Source organism: Spea bombifrons, chromosome 2 (genome assembly GCF_027358695.1).
Source record: "Spea bombifrons isolate aSpeBom1 chromosome 2, aSpeBom1.2.pri, whole genome shotgun sequence".
NCBI classification, from domain to species: domain Eukaryota; kingdom Metazoa; phylum Chordata; class Amphibia; order Anura; family Pelobatidae; genus Spea; species Spea bombifrons.
In genome coordinates this window covers 14,543,637-14,571,063 of record NC_071088.1, presented here as the reverse complement: position 1 = coordinate 14,571,063, position 27,427 = coordinate 14,543,637, and the positions used below count along the sequence as shown (strand labels likewise).

Genomic DNA, 27,427 nt, shown 5'->3' with positions numbered 1-27,427 from the left:
TTTGAAATAAATATATTACTTATTTAACATTCTTATCCCCCATTCTAATTTTCCTCTAACACTCTTATCACGCCAGGATCTAGTACCTACATGTCTAACATTTAACCCTTTCAGCGTCACTGTGTTGAGTGCCTCGTAACGCATTTATATCCTCTTTCACTCTGCAAGAAGTAATGCAAATGTTAAACAATAAAAGATAATGAAGCGATGCAAGGACTGAACAGAGTTTTATCTCTTGTAATTTAATTTCAAAAAAGGAATACGTGTATAAAAAAAAAACGCAGTATGTGGCCAATATATGTCCAAAAATAATCAATATAGTGAAATCTGATAAACAATGGCAGACGTGAATGTTTAAACAGCCTTTATGTCTATAAAATAAAAGGGCAATGCAGAAAAAAGTCATTTTGAGGAATAAAAGTGTCTTCAATCTGGATAACACCGGGTAGCGACGCCTCTTTCACGAGGAGGCTTTCCCAGAGCTGATCTGAACTGGAAATTGACACGGAAATGTACTTAATGTGGTAAGGCGACCCCCAGGCGCAGACTGATGGAAACGTGCTAACAGCACAGCAGCTGGAACGCCTGCCAGGAGAGAGGCAGCTTAACCACACACCTACTGCAAATAAATAATGGCCAGGATCTCAACTAAATACAACTTCACGGGTACCAATTAAAGAAAAATAAATTCATTAATAAAAAAAAAATAATAATAATAATAATAAATATATATATATATATATATACACACACACACACACACACACACACACACTCTAACACATACACACAAGCTGTATAAGATTAGCATGGAGATCCTAATACACAGCCTTGCCACATATTCAGGGCTATATTATATGCATTAACCAGCACCACAGGTGGGAATACAGTCTTTGAACGGTGAGGGAAAAAAAAATCGTTGGGGAATTTGGTTATAAATTATGTATTGTGCCTTATTAGAGATATTGGAGTATACATGCTGTAAAAATCACTAATAGCATGTATTTAAAAAAGTCCTGCAGTGCCTCATTGTGATGGATGCAGAAACATGTACTGCAGTATAACATTTGTTGTTGTGATGTATAGATACTGTACACAAGCATTACCCGCCAGCAATGAGTACCTTGTTCAGACTAGAGAATCATACTTAAGTGTTAACTTGAAGGTACGGAGATGAGGAAAGGCATAGATGGATGGGGAGGGGGGGGGGAAATCAGGTCACAGTCAGTGCCACAAGGTCACCTAGATTTCACAACCCAGCCTAAATATGTGTGTGTGTATTATATATATTGTATATATACACACACAGATACCTGTACATACATACATACTAACCTAGCTTGAAAACACTGTCTGTGTTAAAGTTAATCGGTTAAGGGACATAACACACATAGAATGGGGCCTGGTCATCACGGGGTTAAACAACAAGTTTCACATAAGGTGGTTCTACACCCCCCTCCCAACTATAGAACACGGCTATACTGATCCAGCTGGCAAAAAACAGGTTAACCCCACGCAGCAATAAAACCAACGTCCAGAAAGCAGAAGGTATAACTTTTTAAAAATATGCTGGTATTTATCTAAGGATTTACCTTCAGAACCATATCCATCAGATGTATTTAAATGATTTTATTAGATGTTAAATTGCTGCTAAATGCATTTACATCATAAATGATGAAATGGCACTATGTGAATTAAAACAGTAAGCCCACTTCAGATAACCTAGTTTAAATTCCTTCATAGTCAATCCATTCCACCCCCTTCACCCAAGCAAATTTACAAAAGCCAAGCGATCAGGCGCAGAGAGCGAATGTTATTGTATCTGCGACATTAGGCTGATCGGTTACATCCATTCAGGCTAAAAGTAGTCCCAGTATATGCAGAATCCCCCGTCAGCTCCCAGACACTGGGCTCTGGGTATCCCTAGACATCTCAGTGCTTGGAGACTGAATGATATCTTCTCCCAGTCTGTATCTCTACACCATCCAGGGATTTCTCCAGCACCGACCTTTGCTTCAAAGATCTGATTTCCAGGAGAAAAAGAAAAAGCCATCCCTGTAGCATACATTAAAGGGTGTACAGGGGGGGGGGTGATGGCCTAGATGTGAGCTACCTCCATCAGTGACCATCATGGGAGGTCATTTGTCCAACAGAGGTCAATGCAGTGGACCCTGAGGCAGCTGCAGAACCTCTTGGTATCTGATTTGTCAATCATCCCTGTGCTAAGCCTGGACTGTGACTCCAAGCAGCACAGGAGCAATTGGCAGCTCTAGATCCCAAGAGGTGCTGCAGCAGCAGATGTCTTCCAAGTTGCCCATGTTGTATACCAGTCATGCCTATAAAAAATATAAAGGCTATCTGAAGGCCTGATATCAGGGAAGGCATGCTAAATATATTTAACCCCCCCCCCATACACATACATCCTGATCATAAGGTTGCCAACCAGTCCCTGCAAGCATAAGTCCTAATTAATTGCATTAGCACGAAAGAAGCTTTCAAGACGGCTGGAACCCCTTGTAGGCACCTTGAAGAAAGACGGGATCATCTTCCTGATATATAAGAGCAGCCCGTAATACTTTGCATGCACAGACAGGAGATGCCAAGACATTTCAGTGCAGGTAGTTAGTGGATGGTGACAAACAGCCCTTCTCGGGAGCAGAGCAGCATCAGCATCAGCATCACATACCAACCATCCTCTGTACAGAACCAGGGAGAAGCTACAGCTACGGGGTACATGACTTGGACTACCCTAAGGGTGCCTAAAGAGCTCGGATACCCCAGTAGATGGGGGGCACAGAGCTCGGATACCCCAGTAGATGGGAGCACAGAGCTCGGATACCCCAGTAGATGGGAGCACTGAGCGCGGATACCCCAGTAGATGGGGGGCACAGAGCGCGGATACCCCCAGTAGATGGGGGGCACAGAGCTCGGATACCCCCAGTAGATGGGGGGCACAGAGCTCGGATACCCCAGTAGATGGGGAAACAGAGCTCGGATACCCCAGCAGATGGGGGCAAAGAGCTCGGAAACCCCAGTAGACGGGGCACAGAGCTCGGATACCCCAGTAGATGGGGGGGCATACAGCTCGGATACCCCACACATAAGGGTAGGACAGATTGCACAACTGATAAGATTTAACCCAAACGCACAGAATTAGAGATAAAAGTTGAGCATAGGATGGAGCGTAAAGGCTTGTGGTTTACCTTGTAGAAGAACACCCCATAAACTGTAGAAGCAGAGAAGTGCACTTGGCTTTAAGATCATTTTTAGGAAGGGTGAAGAACAGGTGCAGAGGATCTGCCCCTTGCAGGTTGGGAGGGCAGAGAAGGTAGAGGGGGTGGCAGATCACACGGATCCGGTCAGCACAGCAGCCCCCCTATTATCCCAGTATAGGGGGGTTAAGTTTCTTCTTGAACTGGATGAGCACAAACCGTCCAGGATCTTCTTCTGCTTTCTTTGCTAATGTCAGTGATGATGGCCAAGGATCTGCGGGGAAGTAGTTGCGGGTCGGTACAGGTGGGCTCTCCCCTCGCTGTGTATTATCCCACGGGTTAGATGAGCAGCACTGGATGCAGCCAGTATATGATGCTCGCTAAGCTCAGAGCTGGAGACACAAGGGCAACCAACTGCAACCCTCCCTCTCTCTCCAGCTGCTACTGCTGAATGACGAGGCGCACAACCAATCAGCATGCCACCCCTCACGTCCCGCCTCCTGTCTTGACTGACAGGGCCGATACTACCTAAACAGCCCACCCCTCCCTCTCTTCGGCGTCTACTCCTGATTGACACCGTCGAGTGCCTATCAGCGCACCAAGCTGTTAATTCAGACACTTGTAGGCGGGAGTAAGCGTTCGCGGTAACGGAGTCATTTCGAGGTTATATTCTTATATATATACATTAAGCACAAGGTAGAAAAACAGTGGTGCGGTCGGTGGCGCACGTATTATACGTGTGCGCTAACACTGCTGAGCGGCGTAGAAACGAATTCCTCCACACAGACTGATAACCTTTATGTCTGTCAAGCTTTTTTTCCCGGTTCTAGGTGAATATTGACAACCTCACTGGCCAATAGAAAACGAAATGCGGCTCTGGGGGAACGGTTACAAGCAAAGGCCAGCTTTGGAGGCGGGGTTCAAAAATGGAAATATATTTATGGGCGTGAGTAAACAGTTTGTCTTGGGCGTGGTTATGGGTGAAAAGTCTATATGGAGGCGTAGTTAGAAGTAAAACTCGGCCTGATCAAGAAGAGAAAAAAAAAAACTTGCGGAGGCATCAGCGACGAGCCCGCGTACTGGGCGTGGTCAGAATTTTGGAACTGGATGAACGGCACAGTGCCCACGTGTGTGTATGTGGGTCAGTGACAGTTCTTTCAGCGGGGCGGGAAGAAGGGGGCGGGAAGAAGGGGGCGGGGAGCGGCTTATATAACCAGCTGCGGCACTTTGACGGGTCATCAGGACTTATAAGCGCGATTGATGATGGGGATGAGAAATAATTAACCTGTGAGAGGCGCTTATCGCTGGTGTTATAGCGATATGAACACCGCATGGCGGACACGGCGCAATTAGATGCTGGTAATAGCGAGAGCACCGATTACATCGATTGCCATCGATAGCCGAGGTTGCATGTAGCTGTGGTGTTGACGGTAATCGCAACGGGAGCGTTATTGTGAATTAGAACGTATTGACCTGTAGTGTAGCGATGCTGCCATTAATTGAGAAATTCCACCGGCGGTTGCTCTGTACTAGCGAACGGGGGAACCGGGCTAATGGAATTCGCTCCCTGATCGCATTCATTTAAACATAAGGATTTTACTGCAGAGCCATTCGGTGCATCTAGTCTGTCCATTTCCCAGTAGAGACTCGGACCTTAATCAGTCCTTGATCTAGTCTTAGATTCGGGGTCGCTATATGCCGGCCGCATGCTTGATTGAATTCCCTTACTTCGGTGTTTTAGCATCTACCACTTCTGCCAGGAGGCTGTTCCATTCATCCATCACCTCCTCATGCAAGTTTAACACATGCTGCACTTGAGAAGATTTGCTTGAATGCAAATATAAGTTTTTGGCTTGAATGTAAAGTAACATTTGCTCTGATGGAGTTGTTACATGGACTCCTCTATCGTTTGCAACAGAATTGTTTATACATAAATCCGTATCAGCTATGCTACTAATTCATAAAGTAATGCGTCTGTTGTATAAAATGAATATACATTAAAGTAACTGCATACCTACATAGAAAGTGAAGCCAACTCTTTAATTTGTGTTGTTTTGCTATACTGGGTGCCTAAGTCGCGGATACAAACCAGCGCAACGTTAAATATAGAATGTAATGCAATAAATGTGGCTGTGGTGCAAAGTTTTTAAAGTGTCCCCCTAAAAAAAAAAAACCAATGGGCTGGCCCAATTTGTAGAACTTTTCCTGTGGGCGCTATAGCGTTAACTGTTTGCACCATAATGCCTTTTTTTTTATTTTATTTTTTTAATTTAGTAAAAAAAACAAAAAAAACTTGTTATAGCTGAGGGCTCTGCTTCAGCTCATCGGGTGGTCAGTCAGTATTCTGTTCCAATCTCCTTTGCGCACAAAACTAGTAAAGGGGACTTGGTTCAGGGGTCTGCTCTGCAAGAGAGAGACACAAAGATCTCCCTTCCTCCAAAAAAAAAAATAAATGAAATATAAATGGGATGGGGGGGGACTTTATAGTGAGCCGAATGATGTCCCAAATCCCTTATAATACGATATATATGGTAATATATAGAAGGTGTGACTGTGGCCTTTGAGTCAGAGCCTTAGTAGAACAAATGCTATTCTATAGTAAACTATTATAGTGTTGCGTACATAGAAGCAATGATTATTCATATAGCCGGTTAAAGTGTGTGTGTGTGTGGCAACCTTTTATACACTGTCAACCATGCATTATTATTATTATTGAAAATGTATTTAAAAGTATTATTAAGGCACTTGCCATCCACATATAAAACTGGAGAGTTACATTATACATGAGTCACATTAAACCTGTTTCAGCATAGAAAAGTAGATATCGAATGATTGTTTACATATGGGGTACTCAACGTATGTCTTCAAGGTGACTTGTATAGAATAAACTGCAGTTGTGCACAATTTCAGGTACTGGCCACAAAGGCTAGTGGTATTAGATCATGTGTAAGAATGTAATTCCACTTGCTGGTTTGGAATTCTCTATATCCTAGATAGGATCACCATTCGTTATGCTGAACCATATAAGCTGTCACCAATCATGCAATGCTCTCTTTATTGATCGTATTCCGTAGTTTTGGACAATCGGTAGACGGGACATAACAAGTAGTATATAACCGAAAAAAGTGCTGACGGAGGCAGTGTTTCACGTATAGCAAGTATTTCTATTTATCAGTGTGTACGCATCCTACACTTCCTTCTATTTTATATTGGCACTATTTAAAAGAATAATAATTATTATATTGCACACACCTGCTTATTCTGCGGGGGCATATACTCCTAATTCTATCTCCCCTAGTGCACTATGGGGTGTTATTCTACTAAACATGTGAGTGGCTCTGCAGGGTGTTTGGCACTTTTCCAGAATATCACATTTTGCTATTCAGTAAACTACATTTCTGTAATATTGTTTACATATGAAATATAATAATATACACTAGGGCTGCAACAACTAATCGATAAAATCGATAATAATCGATAATGAAATTCGTTGGCAACGAATTTCATTATCGATTAGTTGAATCGATTATTATCGATTATAAAATGAGGGTTTTTTCAGAGCAAACGCTCTGAAAAATCCCCCTCATTATATAATCCGTTTAGTCTGACTCACCGTCTCCAGCAGCAGCAGCTCCTACTTACTCCCCCTCCCTGTAATCACTGTGACAACTGGCCCCGCCCCTTCCTTCTCCAGGCCAGAACCACATGGCTGTGACACTCATCTAACTGTAAGTATATGTGTATATATATATATATATATATATATATATATATAATATATATATATATATATATATATATATATATATAATTTGGGCTACTGAAAGTTAGGGGAGGTGGGGGTTAATTTAGGGGCAGTTATGGTTAGTGGGGTGTTTAGGGTTAATTTAGGGGCAGTTATGGTTAATAGGGTGGTTTAGGGTTAATTTAGGAGCAGCTGTGGTTAATGGGGTGTTTAGGGTTAATTTAGGAGCAGCTGTGGTTAATGGGGTGTTTGGGGTTAATTTGAGGCAGTTGTGGTTAATGGTGTGTTTAGGGTTAATTTAGGGGATGCTGTGGTTGATGGGGTCTTTAGGGTTAATTTAGGGGATGCTGTGGTTAAGGGGGTGTTAAGGGTTAATTTAGGGGCAAGTTATGGTTAATGGGGAGTTTAGGGTTAATTTAGGGGAATCTAAATCCTGGGGGCAGTGAAGTGACATATCTGGGGGTATAAGGCATATACAGTATATAAGGCATATGTGGGGAGGGCAGTGTGGCATGTCTGGGGAGGACGGAGTGGTGTATCAGGGTGTATAAGGCATATCTGGGGGTAGAGTGGCATATCTGGGGGTAGAGGAGTGGCATGTCTGGGAGGCAGGGTGGCATGTCTGGGGAGGATGGAGTGGGGTATCAGGGGATTTAAGGCGCATCAGGCACAGTGGCAGATGTGGGAGGCAGCGTGGCGTGGCAGATGTGGGAGGCAGCGTGGCGTGGCAGATGTGGGAGGCAGCGTGGTGTGGTATATGTGGTAGGCAGCGTGGAGTGCTGTGGTAGGCAGCGTGGCATATGTGGGGGGGGGCAGCATGGCATGTCTGGGAGGCAGCGTAGCAAGCCTGGGCTCAAATGTGCATATATTGGGGGGCTGGTTGGGAAATAAAGACAAGAAATGTATTATCAAAGTTATTCTGCTGTTTGTATTTAACATCATTTGTTTATTAAATTATTTTAAATAAATGAAAAATTTACATTCATTTTTTTTTATCCGATTAATCGATTAATCGAAAAAATAATCGGCCAAACTAATCGATTATTAAAATAATCGTTAGTTGCAGCCCTAATATACACACTTATATATTTATCACTGAGATCAGCCGTCTCTGGTCCATATTCAGCACAATTAGAAGACTACTTCTCCTCTTTTGTCTGTTTATTTTATCTGGTGGCAACCAACTCTTTAACATAGATAAATGCAAAAGTAGGCTTTTTTTAAAATAAAGCTTTAAATGTAACATGCACATTAGATGTCGGGGATATCCCTATAATTGAAGCATTTGGTGCTTGTAGACATCAGTTTTTTGATCAATATGAGAATTCTCCATGGGCCAATAATACATTATATAGTAGAAGGAGTACTTGTTGGCAGAAAACCAAATGCCTCTGTCTAAACCAGTAGTAAGAAAGCAAGAAAACTATCCCTTCGATGTTTTTTTTGCTTTCTTTTGATATGAAAATGGTTCCTATCTGCCGTCAAATTCTGTGTTTTATGGTGTTCCGTCCCTTTTGAATTGGGGATGACTTTTATACTTCTCTGAAACAAAATTGGAAACAGTCTAGCATTGTTTTTCCTTCTTCTGGATCAACACACGCAGGTACTTGGAAAGATTTAACTTGATTACTTTGTTCAAGCTAATTGACTGTGAATTTATGTAGCACACTTTATTTACGTTTCTGTAGTGCAACAAATCGTATAGAAAATGCCTTGCAGTACTTTATTCTTTTTCCTAATAAAAGCGCTCTAGAAATTTGTTTCCCTATAATTACCACTTCAAGCTACAGCCAAACGAGTTGAAGTTTTTTTTTTTTGTTTTTTTTTTGTATCAGAACAGAGATGGAAATATTCCTAGAAACCTTTAAAAATACCCGTGTGAAACTGTAGTAATGGATCATTATGTTGCCATGAAAACAGGAATTCTTTGGATTCAGCACTTGCATCATAAAAAAAAAAAAAAAAAATCAGACCCATGATTTATAAGTATTTGAGCATCTACTGCATAATGGAATGTGAGGATTTATTGGCAAGTAATCTCATGCACTGGGATTGTCAATTCCATGCCTATCAATGAAGGAGAACGGTCGAATAATGGTAATTGATAACATAACCATAAGAATAACAGGTGTTGATGAGTTTGAATTGAGTTACTAATCTTGATATTAAAAAGTCGTGTTATATTTTGCACATAAATACTAAAGTGGATGTGTATAAAGCAAGTCATATACAAATTAGTAAAAGTGGTGTAACAGATGTGTTGGAAGGTAGTGGTTTTGACCTGCTTAGGGCTGGTACTTTTTGGCCCATGGGGGTTGAGCCCAGTGGCTCCCCAGCCGCTTCCACTCTATATTGGCTTATCGCTCCACTGTACTCTGACTAAAAGTGGACACCTGACCATCACAGCTGTATGAGCTTGTTGGACATTCCATTCCAAAGCCATGGGCATTTAACACTCTCACACACACTCACACACACTCTCACACACTCTCACACACTCTCACACACTCACTCTCTCTCTCTCTCTCTCACTCTCTCTCTCTCTCTCTCTCTCTCTCTCTCTCTCTCTCTCTCTCTCTCTCTCTCTCTCTCTCTCTCTCTCTCTCTTCTCTCTCTCTCTCTCTCTCTCTCTCTCTCTCTCTCTCTCTCTCTCTCTCTCTCTCTCTCTTTCTTCAAGGGTGATGACACTTTTACTGACAACATAAGGCAAGAAAATAAACTCAAGTAAGCAAAGAAGAGTTGTATTTGTGTTATATGGTCGGTGCAATAAAGATATATTGGAATCCCTTCCCAAGTCAGGGTAGGGAGAATCAGTTAACACTGTTCCTGGTTAAAAGTTGGATAAAACTGATCAAGGGAGCAACAATCTAATTTTATTAGAACAATTCTAAATAGGCTTTTTTTTTATTCAGTCTATATCCAAAAAAATAGAAAAGCTGGAAGGGTTAAATATAAACTTTGTAATAAATCATACAAATCCTCAGTAACCTGTGCTCATTGCTTTTAGATTTTTTAATTAAATCACTAATATATCACTAATATTAATAACAATAGCAAGGTAAGCCATTGCTCATTGCTATAGCCAAATCTACTTGAGAAGAGGCTATCAGTGAACAGAACAGTCGATCCATACCCTAAACTAAGTTCTAAAAATGTCCTGTATAAACATTTGTATCTGAAGCCGAGTTCTGACGTTAAGGACAGTAAGTGAGTTTTTTCACTTGGACAATGAGGCCCTCAACTGGAAAGCCAGAGACTACAATATATTAAAAATGTTAATGCTTTCCAAATCCAGGGTGCTATTATGATTCATGACCAAAAAAATGTTTTTATTGACAAGGCTGAGGTCAAGTTTGAGAAAATGTATTGGGGTGGAATGATTTTTCAGTTAATGATGAAAGAAGCAGACCATTAGAAGAGTGAAAGATGGTTACCTCGAGGATGTTGAAGCATCCATTTTTCAGAGACACTTGAGATGGTGAATCATCTTTGATAGGACATTATTACGCAATCTAAGCATATAGTTTAAAAAAATAAATAAATAAAAAAAAAAAAAGCCAGCAATAAAGATTTATCACGGGCAGATTTTGCACCGTTCATTACTGTTTTCTACCTATGTCACCGTACCTAATTTCCTTGTAATTTTATTCCATATTCCCCTACAGTCCACTTACAGTAAACCACGTTTCTTGGATTTCTAGCAAAATCATAATTTCAATGAGCTGTTCTTATTCCTACCTTTTTTTTTCCCCTCTATATTCCCTAGGCAGTTTTTATCTTTTTCTTTTTTTTTTTTTTTTTTTTTTTCTTCTTTTTAGTTCTCCATTAACAACATCAGTTACTTTTGAAGAGTAATGGCAAAAGACAGAAATGATTAGTGGTTGGGTCTCTCTGTATCTCCAGTATCACCAGCACCTAACTCGATGCTTTCTGCTACTGCTGTTTAGAGTTTTCCTGTTTTCCCATGCTGTAATCGACTATTTCAAAAAGTCTCAGGATTGACTTTAAATCATTAGGCAATCACCCATTGCAGACAACCAATGGTTGTAAACCTTCTGCTGATATTATGTACCCGCAATTAGATTCTTTAAAAACTGCATTTCTTAACTCGTGCAGTTTTTTTTTTTGTTTTTTTTTGTTTTTTTTTTACTTTTGTAAAAATACTCCTCTTGCCCCTACTTGTTAGCACAGTCAAACTGGGGGCTTAGTAAGCCTTTGGCCTGCTCTCTAGTGCCACAGCCTTTCCTAGGGGCATACCAGGCCATCTGCCTCCTCAAATAAGTGAGACTTTTAGGAATGGATGTATCGTTATTTCCCTGCAGGAAGACACAAAGGCTATTCTTCAGTGTGGTGGCCTTTGGTCCTGTTTAGGACACAGCTCCAGCTTCCTGGTATTATAAGGTGGGCCACTATTGTCTCCCAGGTATGTACATAATATAAGTAATATAGTAAATATTCTACCCCCAATGTTGATTCAAACGGAGCATAAACCCTATACTAACTAATGCTTCCTAATTGTGCCTAAAAAAACAGGCTGCCAATTTGGAGTCTGGGAGGAACTGATTTCTGACTGGATCAACAAGCAATAAAACGTTAGTCCAACTGGATAATTTTCCATGAACAACTCCTCTTTGAACTTCATCTTTAAACAAGTTTTCAATCCAGGTGCAAGCAACGTTGCCCAAGTCTATTTCTTTCAATTTGTTCAATAACCTTATTCGTGGAACTGTGTCAAATGCTTTAGCAAAATCTGAATAAATCATATCCACTGAAACACCCTGATCTATATTTTTACTCGCTTCTTCATAGAATGCAATTAAGTTAGTCTGACATGGTGTCCTTCGTTATCCCTGAGTTCCAGTGTTGGTGGCACATTTTTTTATTTATTTTAAGCTTTACCTAGAGAAATATTTATCTTGTTTCAGGATATACCGTATTTGCTCGATTATAAGATGACCCCCCCCCCAAATCTGAATATTAATTTATGAAAAAAAGAGAGCCTGAATATAAGACCCTATAGGAAAAAAGTTTTACCAGTAAATGTTAATTCATGTAAACTATGAACAACTGTTTGTTAATAAAAGCTACGATTGAGAAAAAAATTTTTATTTCCTTTTTTTCAACCTGCCCCCCCGGTTATGCACATCTGCCCCCAAGCTTGCCACTCTGCCCCAGAAATGCCTTATGCCACTGTGCCTCATGATATGCCTTTTAACCCTCTAAATGCCACTGTGCCCCATGATATGTCTTTTGACCCCTATGTGCCACTCTGCCTCCAGAAATGCCAGAGTGGCATATAGGGGGTTAAAAGGCATATTATGGGGCAGAGTGGCATATAGGGGAGGTATAGGGCATTTCAGGAGGCAGTGGCGTATAGAGGGTTAAAAGGCATTTCTGGGGGCAGAGTGGCATTAAGGGGGTTAAAAGGCATTTCAAAGAGCACTCTGCCTCCAGAAATGCCTTATGCCTCCCCCTCCCTCCTCCAAACTTACTGGTGCTTCTGAGTCCCCCGCTGCTTAGTCCGGGCAGCGTGTAGAGCTCTACACACTGCCCGGACTAAGCACCGGGACTCAGAAACACTGATAAGTTGGGGGGGGGGGTACACAGGATGATCCAGGTCCCCTGCATCTGAGTCCCCGGTGCTTAGTCCGGGCAGCATGTAGAGCTCTATGCGATTCACGTAGACAACTTCCGCTCTACGTGAACCGCGTAGAGCTCTACACGCTGCCCGGACTAAGCACCCTGGACTCGGAAGCACCGGTAACTTGAGGGCGGGGGGCATAGCACAGGAGGATCCAGGTCCCCTGCATCTGACTCCCCGGTGCTTAGTCCAGGCAACGTGTAGAGCTCTACGCGAATCGCACCGCTGCAGGGGATCTGGATCTTGGTCTCATAGTCAGACCTATTTGAGGTCTGATTATAAGATGACCCTGATTATAAGACGAGGGGTATATTTCAGAGCATTTGCTCTGGGAAAAAAAAAACCTAGTCTCATAATCGAGCAAATACGGTATTAAGCTATTCATAAAGAACTAGTTTAAGGCAAAACATGCTTTGTATAACATGATGTAACAGTGTTAACACGCCCCTACAAAATGTACCCCCCCCCCTTATTTCCCAATTCATGCTATACCAAATGGTAGAAGCAACCACAAACACAATATCCTTCATGTGGGGTGCCATTAGCAGCAGGATTGTCTGCGTCCATTGCGCAGACCTTCCCCGGCTGTCAGAGATCAGAGTTCCCCGCACCGGTACGGAGAATTCTCTCTGACAGTCGGATGTGTCTAATCTCTTAGCCTTCGCTTCCAACTGTTTTGCCACCTTTTCAATTACAATTTGCATAAAACTGCTGTAATCCTGTGAATCTGGGGGAATTACAAATAATTCAGCGTTTCAATTGAGTAATTATTAGGCAATATTATGGTGGAGACAACATAGCAAGTCTCTTGAAGATGCAAAATGAGCCACTGCATTGAATAGCGGCAGATCAATAAAACATTTTTACAGCCTTTCACAGGTATACAACTGCTAATTACATTTGTCATATCCCGGGGAATCTGATAGCATTTTAATAATAGATTCAGTGAAATCTGCATGGGTGCTAAAATGAAACGGGAGAATAACAAGGTTCAAATGAAGAATGAAAAATGTTTTCTAGAAACTGTAGAATAAATTGCATTGATATTATTACATTTTGATGGTACATTATAGTCATATGAATTAAATATAATTGGTGAGTAATGGCAGCATTGCTATCATGCTGTGACTTCTAGATTATAGGAGCAGAGGTATTCAAAGCTACATGATTTCATTGAGGATTACTATAGTCCCCCCCCATCTGGGATTCCCTGTACATGGAAGAATAATTCGCTATGACTTAAGATATGGAAGGATGTGACTCCCCACAGTGATATACTCATATCTGGGAGCTCCAGAGAGAACTGCAGGAGAAGCTCCGGTTCTCTGGGTCAACACCCGAATCCTCCGGGTCGCGGGAGCAGGGTCTTGACACGCCCACTCCCTGCTTATTTCCCACTTAAATGGGTTTTTTTCTTGCCATGACAACGCCCCGGAGTCAGTGGGCAGTCCCAGCCGTGTCCTGCAAGGGCAGGCTCCGGGTAGCCGAAGCCCAGAGGTTCCCAGTCCTGATCCAGTGCATTGGCCACAGGACCTACTTTAAGCAGAATCTCTTCTCACCAGGATTTGATGTCATATCTATCTTAGAAGGACATGTGGGCAGCTCTCTCTCTATGTGTATGGGCAAGGTGCAAAGCCCAACCAACCTGTTGAGCAGCAGCCCATAATCAATCTTCAAACAGGGAAACCAGCCCCTGGTAATCCGCTACAGAATATGCTGCCCCCCCTGGACCTGCTACCCTGATCCTGAATATGTCACAACCCATCACATACTTACTCCTTACTAAAAGTGTATTTACCTGTACAGGTAAAAAAGCATAATTATATGTATTAATATTCCCAGTACTTAACTGCAAGATTTGTATGCCATGTCCACTACATAATATATTTTTTCTCTTGGCGCAATACTTTTGCGTATACTACTGATACTCCCTCTTCTATATGTCTAGGATATTAAGAAGGAATTTTACGTTACATGTATTTATATAGCACCACCAGATTCCGTAGCACTGTTACAAGAGTCAGTAAAATTATTTAAAATGACACACAATAACAGACTGGTACAGTAGGAAAATAGAGCTCGGCTCTTGCAGGCTTACAGTCTAGTCAACAGAATGTAATTTTATTTTCTCAATGTATGAATGTTGGGGGAAATGCTTATTTAATCAGCTACAAAATACCAATTTCAATATATTCACTAAGCTCATAGTACCTAATGAACCCATTAAACCACTGTTTTTATCTACATTTCTAACATATTTTTGTTCAAAATGTAACTTGCACCTTAGATATTAATTTAAATTTTAGTATTTCTGTTTATTTTGAATAATGAATGCAGACTAGCCATTGGAGTATAGAAAAAGTCATTGTTCCTTTTTATATAAATACATTTATTAAAACACAGTGTACTTGAGATCTTTTTTTAGTGTGTACATTTGTCTTACTTGCTGAAGAAACAGTCACACTTTTTTTTAATAATTTGCTTTAGTAAATTAAAGCCCAGCATTACATATGTATTGTAATTTAGTGTTTAATTTATCTTAGGGGTGCAAATGCTAGGTTCTACCCCTTTCCATCTACCAACGGTCACGTATTTAACTTCAGCACTGCCTGGGAAGTGCCACCAACCGCCCTTTCATCTCTGCGTTCTTATGAGCACAGAGCTATGATGTCATGCTATGCTTTTTAATGCATCCCATGGTGGCTCCGCCTGTTCAGCACAGTGCTCCGTAGTGTTAGTAGGCTGGTTGGGGAGAATCCCTTTTAAACCAGCACAGTGGCAATTGGTGTCCTGTTATGGGCCAGATGGGCTGCCACTGGGGTGATCACATTGGCACACATAACTCTTTACATATTCCTGACCAGCCCATATAAAGTTCTGCCCTGCAGTGTGGGAGATGTGTATGAGTCTATACATCCGACATACTGCAGGGCATCACTTTACCTGTGCTGGTCATCAATATGAAAAACATATACGTGTCCTGGAAAACATTGGCAAAGTAGTGCCCCTATCTGCTGCCCTAGGCCCAGGACAGAACACACAGGCTTCCAGTGCATTGGTCAACAGGCTTTTTGTATGAATGGCAGGTATAGGGCATGGTGGGGTTCATTGATGGATCCGGGAGCTAAAGGTAAATGCTCTGGAAGCATGTTTATATGCATGCGCAGGTACCCGGCCCCCAGTAAATGGTGTGATTCTTAGGACCCATTATATCAGGACTCTATTGCTAACAATGTCAGCAGCATTTCTCAGGGGGGATATTGCCTGAATTTCAATGAAACAGTAACAGAGAGAAAGCTTGGTTTGATTAACTGATCATCGCTTTTACCCCTGGTGCCTCTTTCGATAACTGCCTCTTTAAACACATTTTCATCTTGAAGCTTTGTCGTCTTGTTTGACAGAGACAGACCATTTTTAAATTAAACATGAGGAAAATAACGAGATGATTAACTGTGAATATAAAGAACAGTTGGCCGCACTAAAAATACACTGTGTCTATTAATATGAATTCATCCTCCATATTGTGAATTAGCATTTGAAAAATGTTAATGTGAGATATTTCTATAAGTCGGTTCTAGGGCTTTTATAGTTGCTTATTGGAACTGATATACGTTTACGCAGAGAATCTAATATCTACCTAAAGACTTTATTACAAAAAAAAAAAAAAAATCCAGTGACAACATTATGGTACCTGGTCCTGGTCAAATATGGACAAGTTGAGACACCCACGCCTAGACCTCTGTGCCTGCACTCCCCTGAGTGGGCCATCTCCATTTGAGCATGGGGGCATGGCACCTAGACTTGTGGATTCAGATCTGTCAGGGCTTGGGTAAGCAGGTCAGGAAGGAGCCCAGAATCAGGGGATATCAGAGGCTCAGTTTGTACCCCACAATGCATTATTAGTAGGCTTGGGCACCAGGGGGCTCTTCGTGCTCGTCTTCGGGGGGGGGGGGGGAATCTTCGTATTCCGCGAATATTCGCCTGTTCCTGTCTTCTCTTCGGGCAAATATTCGTGGACATTCTTTGTGTTCGGTTTTTCTTCGTTTTCCCGGTTAAGGGTTTAATACGGGGTTAACGCAGCTCTGGCGCCAGGAGTTTAAATTTACGTATGAGCAACTCTATTGGTCGTCAGCAGGGGGCTCGTCTGCCATCAACCAATGGCAGACGAGCACCCTGCTGGCGACCAATAGGGTCGCTCGTACAGACTGTTAAACTCCTGGTGCCGTAACTTACCCGGCACATCCCACTGGTCTCCCTCCCTGTTCAATTAGTTAAATGTCTGTACGAGCGACCAATAAAGTTGCTCGTACGGACATTTAACTAATTGAACAGGGAGGGAGGCCAGTGGGATCTGCAGGGTAAGTTGAAGCATTGGGGTTTTAAAAGTCTGTACGAGCGACTCTGTTGGTCGCTCGTACAGACTTTTAAAACCCCAATGCTGCAACTTACCCTGCAGATCCCACTGGCCTCCCTGTTCTATCAGTTAAATGTCCGTACGAGCGACCAATAAAGTCGCTTGTACGGACATTTAACTGATAGAACAGGGAGACCAGTGGGATCTGTCGGGTATGTTGCAGCATTGGGGTTAAGGGGCCGTGCGAGTGAGCCTATTGGTCGCTTGCACGAACCTTTAACCTACGAATTTCCGCAGCATCGAAGGGGTTAACGGGAGCGGAAATCCATAGGTTCGCTGTCGGGTTAACTTACAAAGGCCTGTAGGCGACCAATAGGCTCATTCGCACTGCCTTGTAACCCGTGACGGCGAACCTGCGGATTTCCACTTCCGGGAACTGCCGCGAAGAAAAGGTAAGTTAGAGGGGGGGGGAATGGTAGACTAAGACGATCACGACGATCTTCGTAGTGTGTGTCTTCGCCTTCGCCTACGTTTTACCGCCGCTGTCTTCTCTTCGTCGTGTCTTCGGAACGAACACGAAAACGCACTCTTCGTGTTCGTTTTCATGTTCGCCCGAAGACGAATGCACAAGTCTAATTATTACTAAAAGGACAGCACAGACAGGCAAAAATGTAACACAACAGGCTGAATCTTAATAAGTTCTGATCTGTATTGGAGAAGTTGGCAAGATGGGCAAGTACAGGCTGTAGACACAAGCAAACCGGGAACAGACCCAAAGGCAGATGTACAGCATGATAGCCCTCTAGTTGGGCACAAGATAGCACTAGGAAGCTGTAGCTGCACTGACGGGGCCCGCTCTCTGGAACACGGCAGAAAGTCCACAGACAGGATACACGGGACACACGGCAGGGCACATGGTTTGGAAGCCCACAGGCAGGGCACACATAGTCAGGAAGGCCAGGTCAGAACCAGAAGGACGGTATCAGTGGCAAATCGGAAGCCAAGAGGAGAGTCAGAACAAGCTGGGTCCACACCGTCAGTGGAAGAACCAAATCAGGAACCAAGGAACAAAGTCAGAACCAAGCCAGGTCACAACGGGTTAATCCAAATCAGAATACCGCTAGCAGGAGAACAGGGCCAGATAAACTGCAATGCAAAGGCCCGGAATAGTGATATATAAGCAGGTATTTATGGGGGAGGGCTTCACCCAGGTAAGCATATGCAGCTGGTCAGGTCATTAGCATATGGACACTGATGATCTGTAAGGTGACCTATAGAGGCTGAAATTGATATAACACCTATAATAAATCGGGGCTGACAGTAGGCAACAGGATGGGCCCTCCGTGCACACCATGGAGACAACCTCTACCCCTATTCCTCCAATCACATAGGAGGGAAGGGGGAAAATTAAGCAATGTGAGAAACCCTGAGAAGGGAGGGGATTAGAGCAATACTGTAACCGAAAGAGCCTGGACCAATAGGAGAGGTGAGAGGGAGCTATTCCGTCCCCTCTGTCTCCCTCCCACCTTCCCTATTGGTCCAATTGGCTGACAGAATTCTAACTAGAGCGCTTGGTGCCTGGGGCCACATCCACTTCTGTAAGTTGAATGGCGCATAGGGGCATCGCTGTTGGCTAAGTTGTGCTTCTCATTGCTGTTGGCAGTTGTGCTGCCCTTCTTGCTCCATGGAAGTTATGTTCCTGAAGGTTAATATGGCTCTAATATCTAATCTTATAAAAAATGTACATTCTGGTATTCTATATTAACTCACAGTGTACAACCAATGAGAGTAAGGCTACAGAGGCAACTGTTACCCTAATTCTATATGTGAAACAAACAGAACTAAGGCTGTAAGAGCAATTCAGAAATATTTCTTCGAAATCAATAGTCATAAAAATGGTATCTTTTATTGACACCTTGTTAAAAACAAATTAGTGGGCAAAAGCATTTTTTTTATATACAGACTGACTAGGATAACTATGAAAATGCCTAATTTTGAATTCCTATCAATTACATAAATCTCAATAAATTAAATTGAGTTACCATAATACTCCATGTTTATCATCTATCTCTAAATTAATCATTTTTGAAATTACAAATATAATGTACTTCTGTTTATTGAGACCTATTTTAAAATATGTACAATAACTTTGTGCGTCCCAGAAATCTATGGATGATAAAGGATGACTAGTTTCACTAAATGGTTAAAAGCATTAGGGCATTGTGCACATAAAATCGCACGGATACATTTGACTAAAAAGTTTAGCAAGCTTTTAGCCTTTTGTGTATTGCCAACCTTGAACATTGTTTTTGGCAAAAGTAGAATAGCTTGTGTATGGGTCACGAAGTAAAAAGGGGTCTTAAATCTAAATTTTCATTTATTTTGTTACACTTGGCAGGCGTAAACATGTTTAAAACAGCAGATACAAAAGTAGGCTCTCTTCCTCTGAATGAAAGTTCATCACAAAAACAAGACGGAATGCTAAAATGTCAAGGTGAATATTCCATCATACATACAAAATAATATACCACTGTTTACTAGTTCATTGAAACACAGCTATGCAGCGTCTATCACTTACTTTGGGATAAAATATGGCTTTTTTTTCCTCTTGTGAATAGATTTGGTGTATAATCTATTTAAATTGATAAAAGTGCTTCTGTCAAAATTACTTATTTATGGATTACGTTAAGTGGACTTTGGCAGTATTACTAGCACAGGGACACTAAAACTATATGTGTGCATGAAATATGGCATCAACCTATAGAATGCCTAAATATGAATCACACCGTTATCTACGGCAGTGTTGTTCAACGTCGTGGGCTTGGAGGGCTGGGTTTTGTCATACCAACAAGCTTGGGGGCAGGATCCACAAATACGCCAAAATAAACAGTCATGTGATAATGTAAGTGCACCCTCTGAATTCTAGTTGAGTCATTTGCTTGGACCCCCTACTAACACCAACGCCCCCATCCCACACTCCCTGGCATGCACTTGTGCCCCCAACTCCAACACCAGGAGTCGTAATCGGGGCCGGCTTTCGGTGTTCAGGTGCCCTGTGGAGGGCGCCTCCATGGTGCCCCCTCCCCCCTTCATCACCGCCCTGGTGGATGTATCAACCATGTGCTGATTCAGAAAGATATACTGCCCCCCCACATGCAATACACAAGCTCCCTATGTCTAATACATGTATAGAATTCCCGTTACATCAAATGCTGCCAGACACAATACAAGTAAACAGATAATAGTCATTGATCAAGGACAGTAGGTAAATAAGGATAAATAAAGGGTCTTTGTTTTGTTAGCATGAGAAATACTTCTGTTGAATATCCTGTTTTGTTTCCTAACTGTCCTCCTCTAATACATTTCAACAAAGAATGAATTTCTGATATTCAACTACATTTACAAGCTTTGTTAAGAGACATATTTTATAACAATAAACTTTTTCTGTATAGAAAGAGCTATACAATGTCAAACTAATATTTAATTAAAAAAAAAACTTGTGTTTTGCATTGTAGATGTCCTTTTAAAAAAAAACAAAAAAAAAAAAAAAAAAAACCGCAGCTGTTTTTTGTTATTTGCCAGACTCCCCCACATTTCAACGCAAGGACATTTTGGCTCTGGTTTGGAACGATTTGAGCTTTTATCATGGCAACATCGAAACTAGCATATGTTTTGACAGTTTCATGTCATCCTTGCATTAATAACATTCTCTTGAGAAAAAAAAGAAAAAAAAAAGCCCAACAAAGTAAATTGCTACTTTGCATCATTGACTTTAAATGATGTTTTATCTAATTGGTCAATTGCCTGGGAAGGTCTTTCAAAATATGTAAATGTTGCTCTACCTCGGAATCATATTTTATGTTGTAATTGCCCATGAAATTCTCTGCATCTTAATTTGTTAACAAAGAGGAATACAAAGTACAGCAATTCCATTCGATACCCTTTACTTTCGCACATTATAGCACTTCGTTAGCGGTATATTTAACAGTAAGGTGAATGAAAGAACCACTTGGGGAATCTTCAGGATTAATTACTTTTCAAGTGAACAGTATTTTTTGGGGTTAAAGTACAAAAATTTTTTTGTCCCTTTCAAAATGCATGTTTTATTACAAAATAATCCAACGATTCTTAAAAAAGGGAAAAAAAAGTTAGTGCGTTAGTTATTTTTTTGGTCTGCTGCACATTCTTAAAAAATCAATTATGTAACATAGTAATTTTAGGTTGGAAAAAACCACAAGTCCATTAAGTTCAACTGTTGACTAAGAAGAAGGCAAAAAAAAAACAACCCCATAATGAATGAATTTCCAGTTGAACTCAAAAAGAGGTAAATTCCTTCTGAACTCCAAAATGGCAATCTGATATTTAATGTCAGGATCCACCCTGCCTGCCAGGACTATGCACTGATTATACACTACTTATTGACGCTCATGTTGTTTTACAACCACTAGTGGCCGCTCTTCTCTCTGGAGCACCCAGACCTCGTTATTGCAAGCAGCTGGGCCTTGTTACCTGGATTACCCTGCCTTTATGAACCTGCCCTTCGGTCAGGGCCTTTGTATTGAAGTCTATGGACCTTTCTGCTGTGGCTCTGCACCTGTACCGATCCTGGTTACCTGCTTTGTGTCCTGATCAAGTGGGCTCCGTGCCTTTTGTGTCCTTATCAAGGTGGAGCTGGTAAAAAGGCTGATGCTGAAGTCATTCGCACGTGTGCCTACTCGCAGCAGACGAATGCGTCTTACAGCAGTCATGCTTTTATACATGCCTATGTGTTACTGACCCTTGCATCACCTGACTGACAGTAAACATTGTTGCAAATTAATTTTTGACAAATATTCCCATATAATTTCCCTAACATAACCCTATTTAAGGTATAATTTACACGTTGATTTCTTGTCCCAAAATGCTTAACTTTGCCTTTGTCAGCATTAAATCTGGTCTGTCACTTGGTTGCCCAATGCTCCAACTTGACCACATCTCTATGCAGGGAAGCAATGTCTAGTTCAGAAAATAATAACCTAACTTCGTGTTATGTACAAACACTGGCACGGTGTTTCAATACCCTCTGCAAGATCGTTAATACTTTTAATAACAGTGGGCCTAAGAGAGAATCCCGAGGAACACCATGTTTGTCAATCTGGACAACTTTCCATAATGATAAATATATGAACTCTTTAAGCTAGTTTTTGATCCATGTGCACAAAAAAATGTTGCCTAAACCTATCTCTTTTAATTTGTACAGTAACCTTTTTACGAGGAACGATATCAAATGCACAATCCAAATAAATCACAAATAAGGGTACATGATATAAGGTTTTGCTGTTGCTGAAAAAAAACCTGTGTTTTAATGGCAACTCTGCTCGTTGTACGATTAGAGTGATAAGAAATCCTGATACAATATGGTTTTTGTTGAGAAATCTATTTTTAAGTTAACTTAACCTGGAACTTAGTAGCGAAGGTCATTCACAACTCATTAGTTCTCTGCACCTATAAAGAGTAAAATATGTTAGAACATAACGGTGTCGCTATTGTTTTTCATTAAACGACGAGGAATAGGTCAATTTTTATAGAATGTTGGAAAGATAAAAGGGACGGCACGTCTTCTGGGATCACACATTTCTTTTCATTCCGCAGGATTTTATTCATGTTCATAAGGGAAGCAACACACCAAAATAAAAGCTGTTTCTCTCATCTCTCACATTTGTAGATTGTTAGTACATACTCTCTTTATCCTCTAGACCATGGGTCATCAACGCTAAGAGGTCAAATTTACTTAAAAGAATTTCTCCGTAGGAAATGTTTCTAAATGCGAGAGGACATTGGAGACAGTGGCCTCAAATATCAAAGTTGTGTGACATCATTCATCATGTAGGAGAGTAAGAAGTGGAACCCAATCATGTTGTTTGTGCATCTCAGTATCTTTTTGTTTTTATCATCCCGACATATTTTATTGGCGGATGAATCCAAAAAAGAAGCCATTGATATTGACCCTAAAAGGGTAAATTGCTTTTCCTCATCTATGGCAAAATCAGCTTAGGAAGCATTTTTCAAAATGGGAAATGTCTGTCACGCTGGGCAGTGCTTAAAGTAGGGTACAATCAGAGTGCACACATTATAGTCTTATTGCCCCCTGTCCCACAAGCCGGTTACGTTCCCACTGGGGTAAGTGTTTTTACATGCCTCTCCCACTTCCTTGGTTCTGACCCAACCCATCCAGCTCCATAATGAATAATTAAGTGTACTGATTTAAGAGAGGGCAGGGAGAGAAAGAGAGAGGGAAAAAAAAAAGAGAAGTAGGGTAGGAAGAGACTGACCAGGGGATCTGGTGAGAGAGAAGGGAGAGAAAGGAAGAGAGTTTTGATCATGCCATTTCAATGATGGTATGATATAGTATGTATGTTATTATTTATTATATAACAAATATACATTAATACAGACAGACACATATGGAGCTGAGAACCCTGCCCGTGAGCTTGTCATTTAGCCTCATGGTACTTTTAAACAAAGTTCCTGGCAGGAGTGGTGGCTTTTAATTATCTAATGGAGTAGTATGGGTAATTGAAACAAAAGGAGGGTTGAAAAGACTGTGTATATGTATATATATATATATAATATTGAAGGGGACAGCTCACGCATGGGGTGGTAATGACAGTATTCACACAGGTTTCAAAAGTCAAGCGTGTTTATTTAGATGATGTAGGCACAGAGCACCTTGCAAAATAAAACAAACTCTAAGACTGTCCGGCTCTAACTAAACATCCGGATACCTCACTACAAGCCTATGGTCTGGCACAAAGCAAAGTAACAGGTTGTCCGTGGGTAAAGCTTCATACCTGGTGGGCTGCAGCGCTGGCCGTAGCTGCTCCCTGCCTCAGTCCCTCCTCCACCCTGCAAACCCAACAGCCCTCTCTTTTAAGGCTTCCTCCCCAGTAATGAGCATAGGAAGCCTCACCTGAGGGCTTCCTGGGTTAGCTACCATGCCTGGCTGAGGAAACCAGGTGAGATATATCCCATCCACCACTTTCCCATACACTTTACCACAATATATATATATAATCACACACATACATATATTGGAAAAGAATTGTCATCTCAGTGGTGTTGTAGCTATTTAGCACTTGTTTGTTAGACAGCACTGACTTTTTCACCTTTTTTGTTATTTCTCTTATAAGTAATCATTAAAATATGAAAAAGCTCTGAGATGTGTTGGCTGAATTTTCAAGCATTGATAGCTGATGGTACTTTGTTATGGCTTTCAAAAAGCTTTCAGACTATGGGGGAATATCCTCTGATAGAGATACATTAGTTGGCTTGTTAATCATTGCAATTTCAGGATTTCTTTTATGACAGACAATGCTTAGTAGAACGATAGAAATATATAACTGTAGCCAACAACAGTCAACAGCTTAGCATTAGGGAATCAGTAACTTAGTTAGGGGGAAGAATTACGTAGATCCTGCGAAAGTTGAGATGACTGTTTTTTAATGGCATAAACAAAGTGGGTTTTTAATGTATAATACATCACTTCTTTTATTTTGTCTGAGTACTGAACTGTGATATTTGGAAAAAAAATGACAGATCTGCTTCAAGCTAAATCTTTAATATGTAGTTTTTTTTTATATTTTGTTATAAAACAATATTCAAAATATGTACCAGACAAGAAAAAGAACCACCGATTAGGGGAACGGGGAAGTAAAAAAAATCACATTTATTATTTTGTGCTTCAGTGGTCTAAAAAACCTTTTTCAGTTTCTTAATCTTGACCAGTAATTTGAATTGAAAGTTTACAGTAAAGAGACATTTGAATGTTTTACAATATGATTCCTACAGCATAATAGAATAAATTAAAAAATCATTCAAGAGTTACAAATGATTAGAATTTCCAGCCCTCTGGAAATTACCAACAACAAAATACCAATTTGTATACATGTATACATGTTTTCTTTATTTGCTCCATTTTACATGTAGAATAACCATGTTGGGGTTTAGTTTATTGATGTGGTTCATTACTGGTTACTTGAGCAACTCCAGCTAAACACACAAGAACAATTTGTTAGAATAAATAGTATATCAGTAACTTGACTTAAAAAAGTCCTGGAAACAGAGAACTCAACGGATTTTATAACCTCAAGGACCATGTGGAGTAAATGTTCATGTCTGTTTGTAGTTGTCTTTTAAAGTGTTACAATAGCATGTTGTTCCCATTAAATGACTTGTGGGACTATTACAAAATTGTTGGACCTGACTTTATGCGATATTATTGAACTGAACCTTTTATTTTTCATATTACATTTCTTTTTCACAAACCTTTCTTCTCCTGGTTGATCAAGTTTGGTCCAATACTTTATTATGTAATTGTATTTAATCTGACTTCTTTATAATGAGTTAGTACATTCCAAATAAGAGGCATATTCTCAGTTTATTAATAGGTTTTAATCGTACCTTACCATTCCAGCTGTTTGGAAGTGCGTAGCCATTGTATTTGATGTTTTTAACTTTAGAAATTTTGATGGGTTTTTGAAAAATGTATTCCAAGATAAGCTAGGACATGTATATTGATTTAAGTTGAAGTTATCAGTATATGGCTAAATCTATTTAGTACTTTTTGAGACCTTTTTTATTTTTGTTATGTTTTGGGGTTATTTCAATAATACAAGATTGCCTATTGCTGTGTTGAAGACCTTCAAGGGCTCTTCTTCAAGCAAAGTGCACAGCAATATTCATGGCAATGGCAAATGGTAGTAACTCTACTAGCAACTTGCATGTCATCTTGATATTTTGTAGATCGACCTCTCCGATTATGATACTTGGCTTTTTGTATATATATATATATATATAGGCTTAACCTTCTGAAAGACCACTGGGGATTTTAAGCTAGTTTGTTTCCTAGAAGACATGGATTGTTAAAGCATAATGTCAGATGATGTAACACCTTGTTTTGTATACTTCACTTTGAATTCTAGTGTTCTTTTTGTTCTACACAACAAACCTTCCACAGGGGCAAGGTGTTTCACTACTAAAGTTTCTTAGCTGATCCCAAATTCAGTTTATTTGAAAGAAAATCCACTGTGTACGATAAATGCTCTGGTGGATTCCCTGCTGGTAATGGGATAGGGAATGACGGGGAAGTTTGACTTTTTTGCCCAATTTCTGAGAGCTTGCTACTGCAAACTTGGATTATTTGCCAACTATCAAGTACTTAGAGTTTAGTGAATGCTCTTGTGTGTGATGGGGAGGTTGTCAGCCATGAGAGACCAAAGGAGATGAAGAATAACTCTTTAAAGGTAGCAGAGGAGCAGGGATTGTCACGTATATTGAATATATATCGAATATATTGAGGATAGTAGTAGAGAAGACATAATAACAGGACAGGATTTAGTAATTATCACATGTTATAAAAATCTGGACTATTGGTGATGCCTATGGGATGGTGGTCCAGGGGTACGTTTGAGGACTATGCTCCATAGGTTTATTTAATTACCCATCCTGCTGACTCCCAAACAATCCTGATGATCTTAAATTCTCAAGGTTTCTAAATTGTATTCTTTACCCAGGGGGGAAGCAGATGAACACATGTGCATATTTAATATGAATATGTAATATACATTTTAAAGGCATTAAATATAAATAGAAATATGGAACTATTCACAATTGCAACCAATAAATAATGCATTTTTGTGGTTTTAACATGACGGCTTCAGAGTTTTAATTTTTTTTTTTTTTTTTTTTTTTTTTACCATGTCTATATATACGTTTCCTGGTAATTGCATTGCTTATTAATTTATGAAAAACCATTTAGGTAAAACTTGTAATACTGTTCTGACAAAACATCATTAACACAAAGGAAGCAATGCTCAATAAATTGGAAATCGGACCACAAATTGCTGGTCGTGGATGATAAATCTACTTAATTATGTTTTTTCTCGACTCTATGCTGCATATGCGTTAGCATACAGTTTTTTTCCTTTGAAAGAGGGCATTATGTACAATGTATATCTGTCACTCGATATATATATATATATATATATATATATATATATATTTTTTTTTTATTAAATATGTACAAATACATTAAATGTTAGGATCTAATTTAGACTAAACTAGACAATTTGAATATATATGTGTGTGGTAAAACCAATGTCATTAAAACATTATCTGCAAAGTTTATATGAGTAACTGTCACATTATAAAAGCTTGTTGAAATAAAACATTTGGGAACAAAATGCAAATATTTCAATTTGTCTGATGCTTTATCTTACATCACAACATGGTCGTTTTTATGTATTTAATATTTTATATTCTGAAGCAATGAAGATCTATTTTTCTTACTTAAAATTCACATTTACCAACCGATAACTTATTTTATGAAACCTTTTCCCCATTTGTTTGCGTTTTGTTTACTACTTTAAACTTCTTTACTGTTGTATATCTTTCTGGTTCTAGTTCTTGGCTTGATTGAACAATTAAGCACATTGATA

At 40.3% G+C, this 27,427-nt stretch overlaps 1 protein-coding gene across 2 annotated transcripts in view; it reads right to left on the bottom strand.

Moving 5' to 3' along the window:
• Positions 1-3,671, bottom strand: part of CADM2 (cell adhesion molecule 2) — a 616,782-nt gene extending 613,111 nt beyond the window's left edge. For both annotated transcript variants that reach the window (XM_053456894.1, XM_053456895.1), the window contains exon 1: positions 3,204-3,671. In XM_053456894.1, coding sequence (XP_053312869.1) covers positions 3,204-3,264 — 61 coding nt within the window. In that variant the 5' untranslated portion in view covers positions 3,265-3,671. The remainder of the gene's footprint in view (positions 1-3,203) is intronic.
• Positions 3,672-27,427: the final 23,756 nt, after the last annotated feature.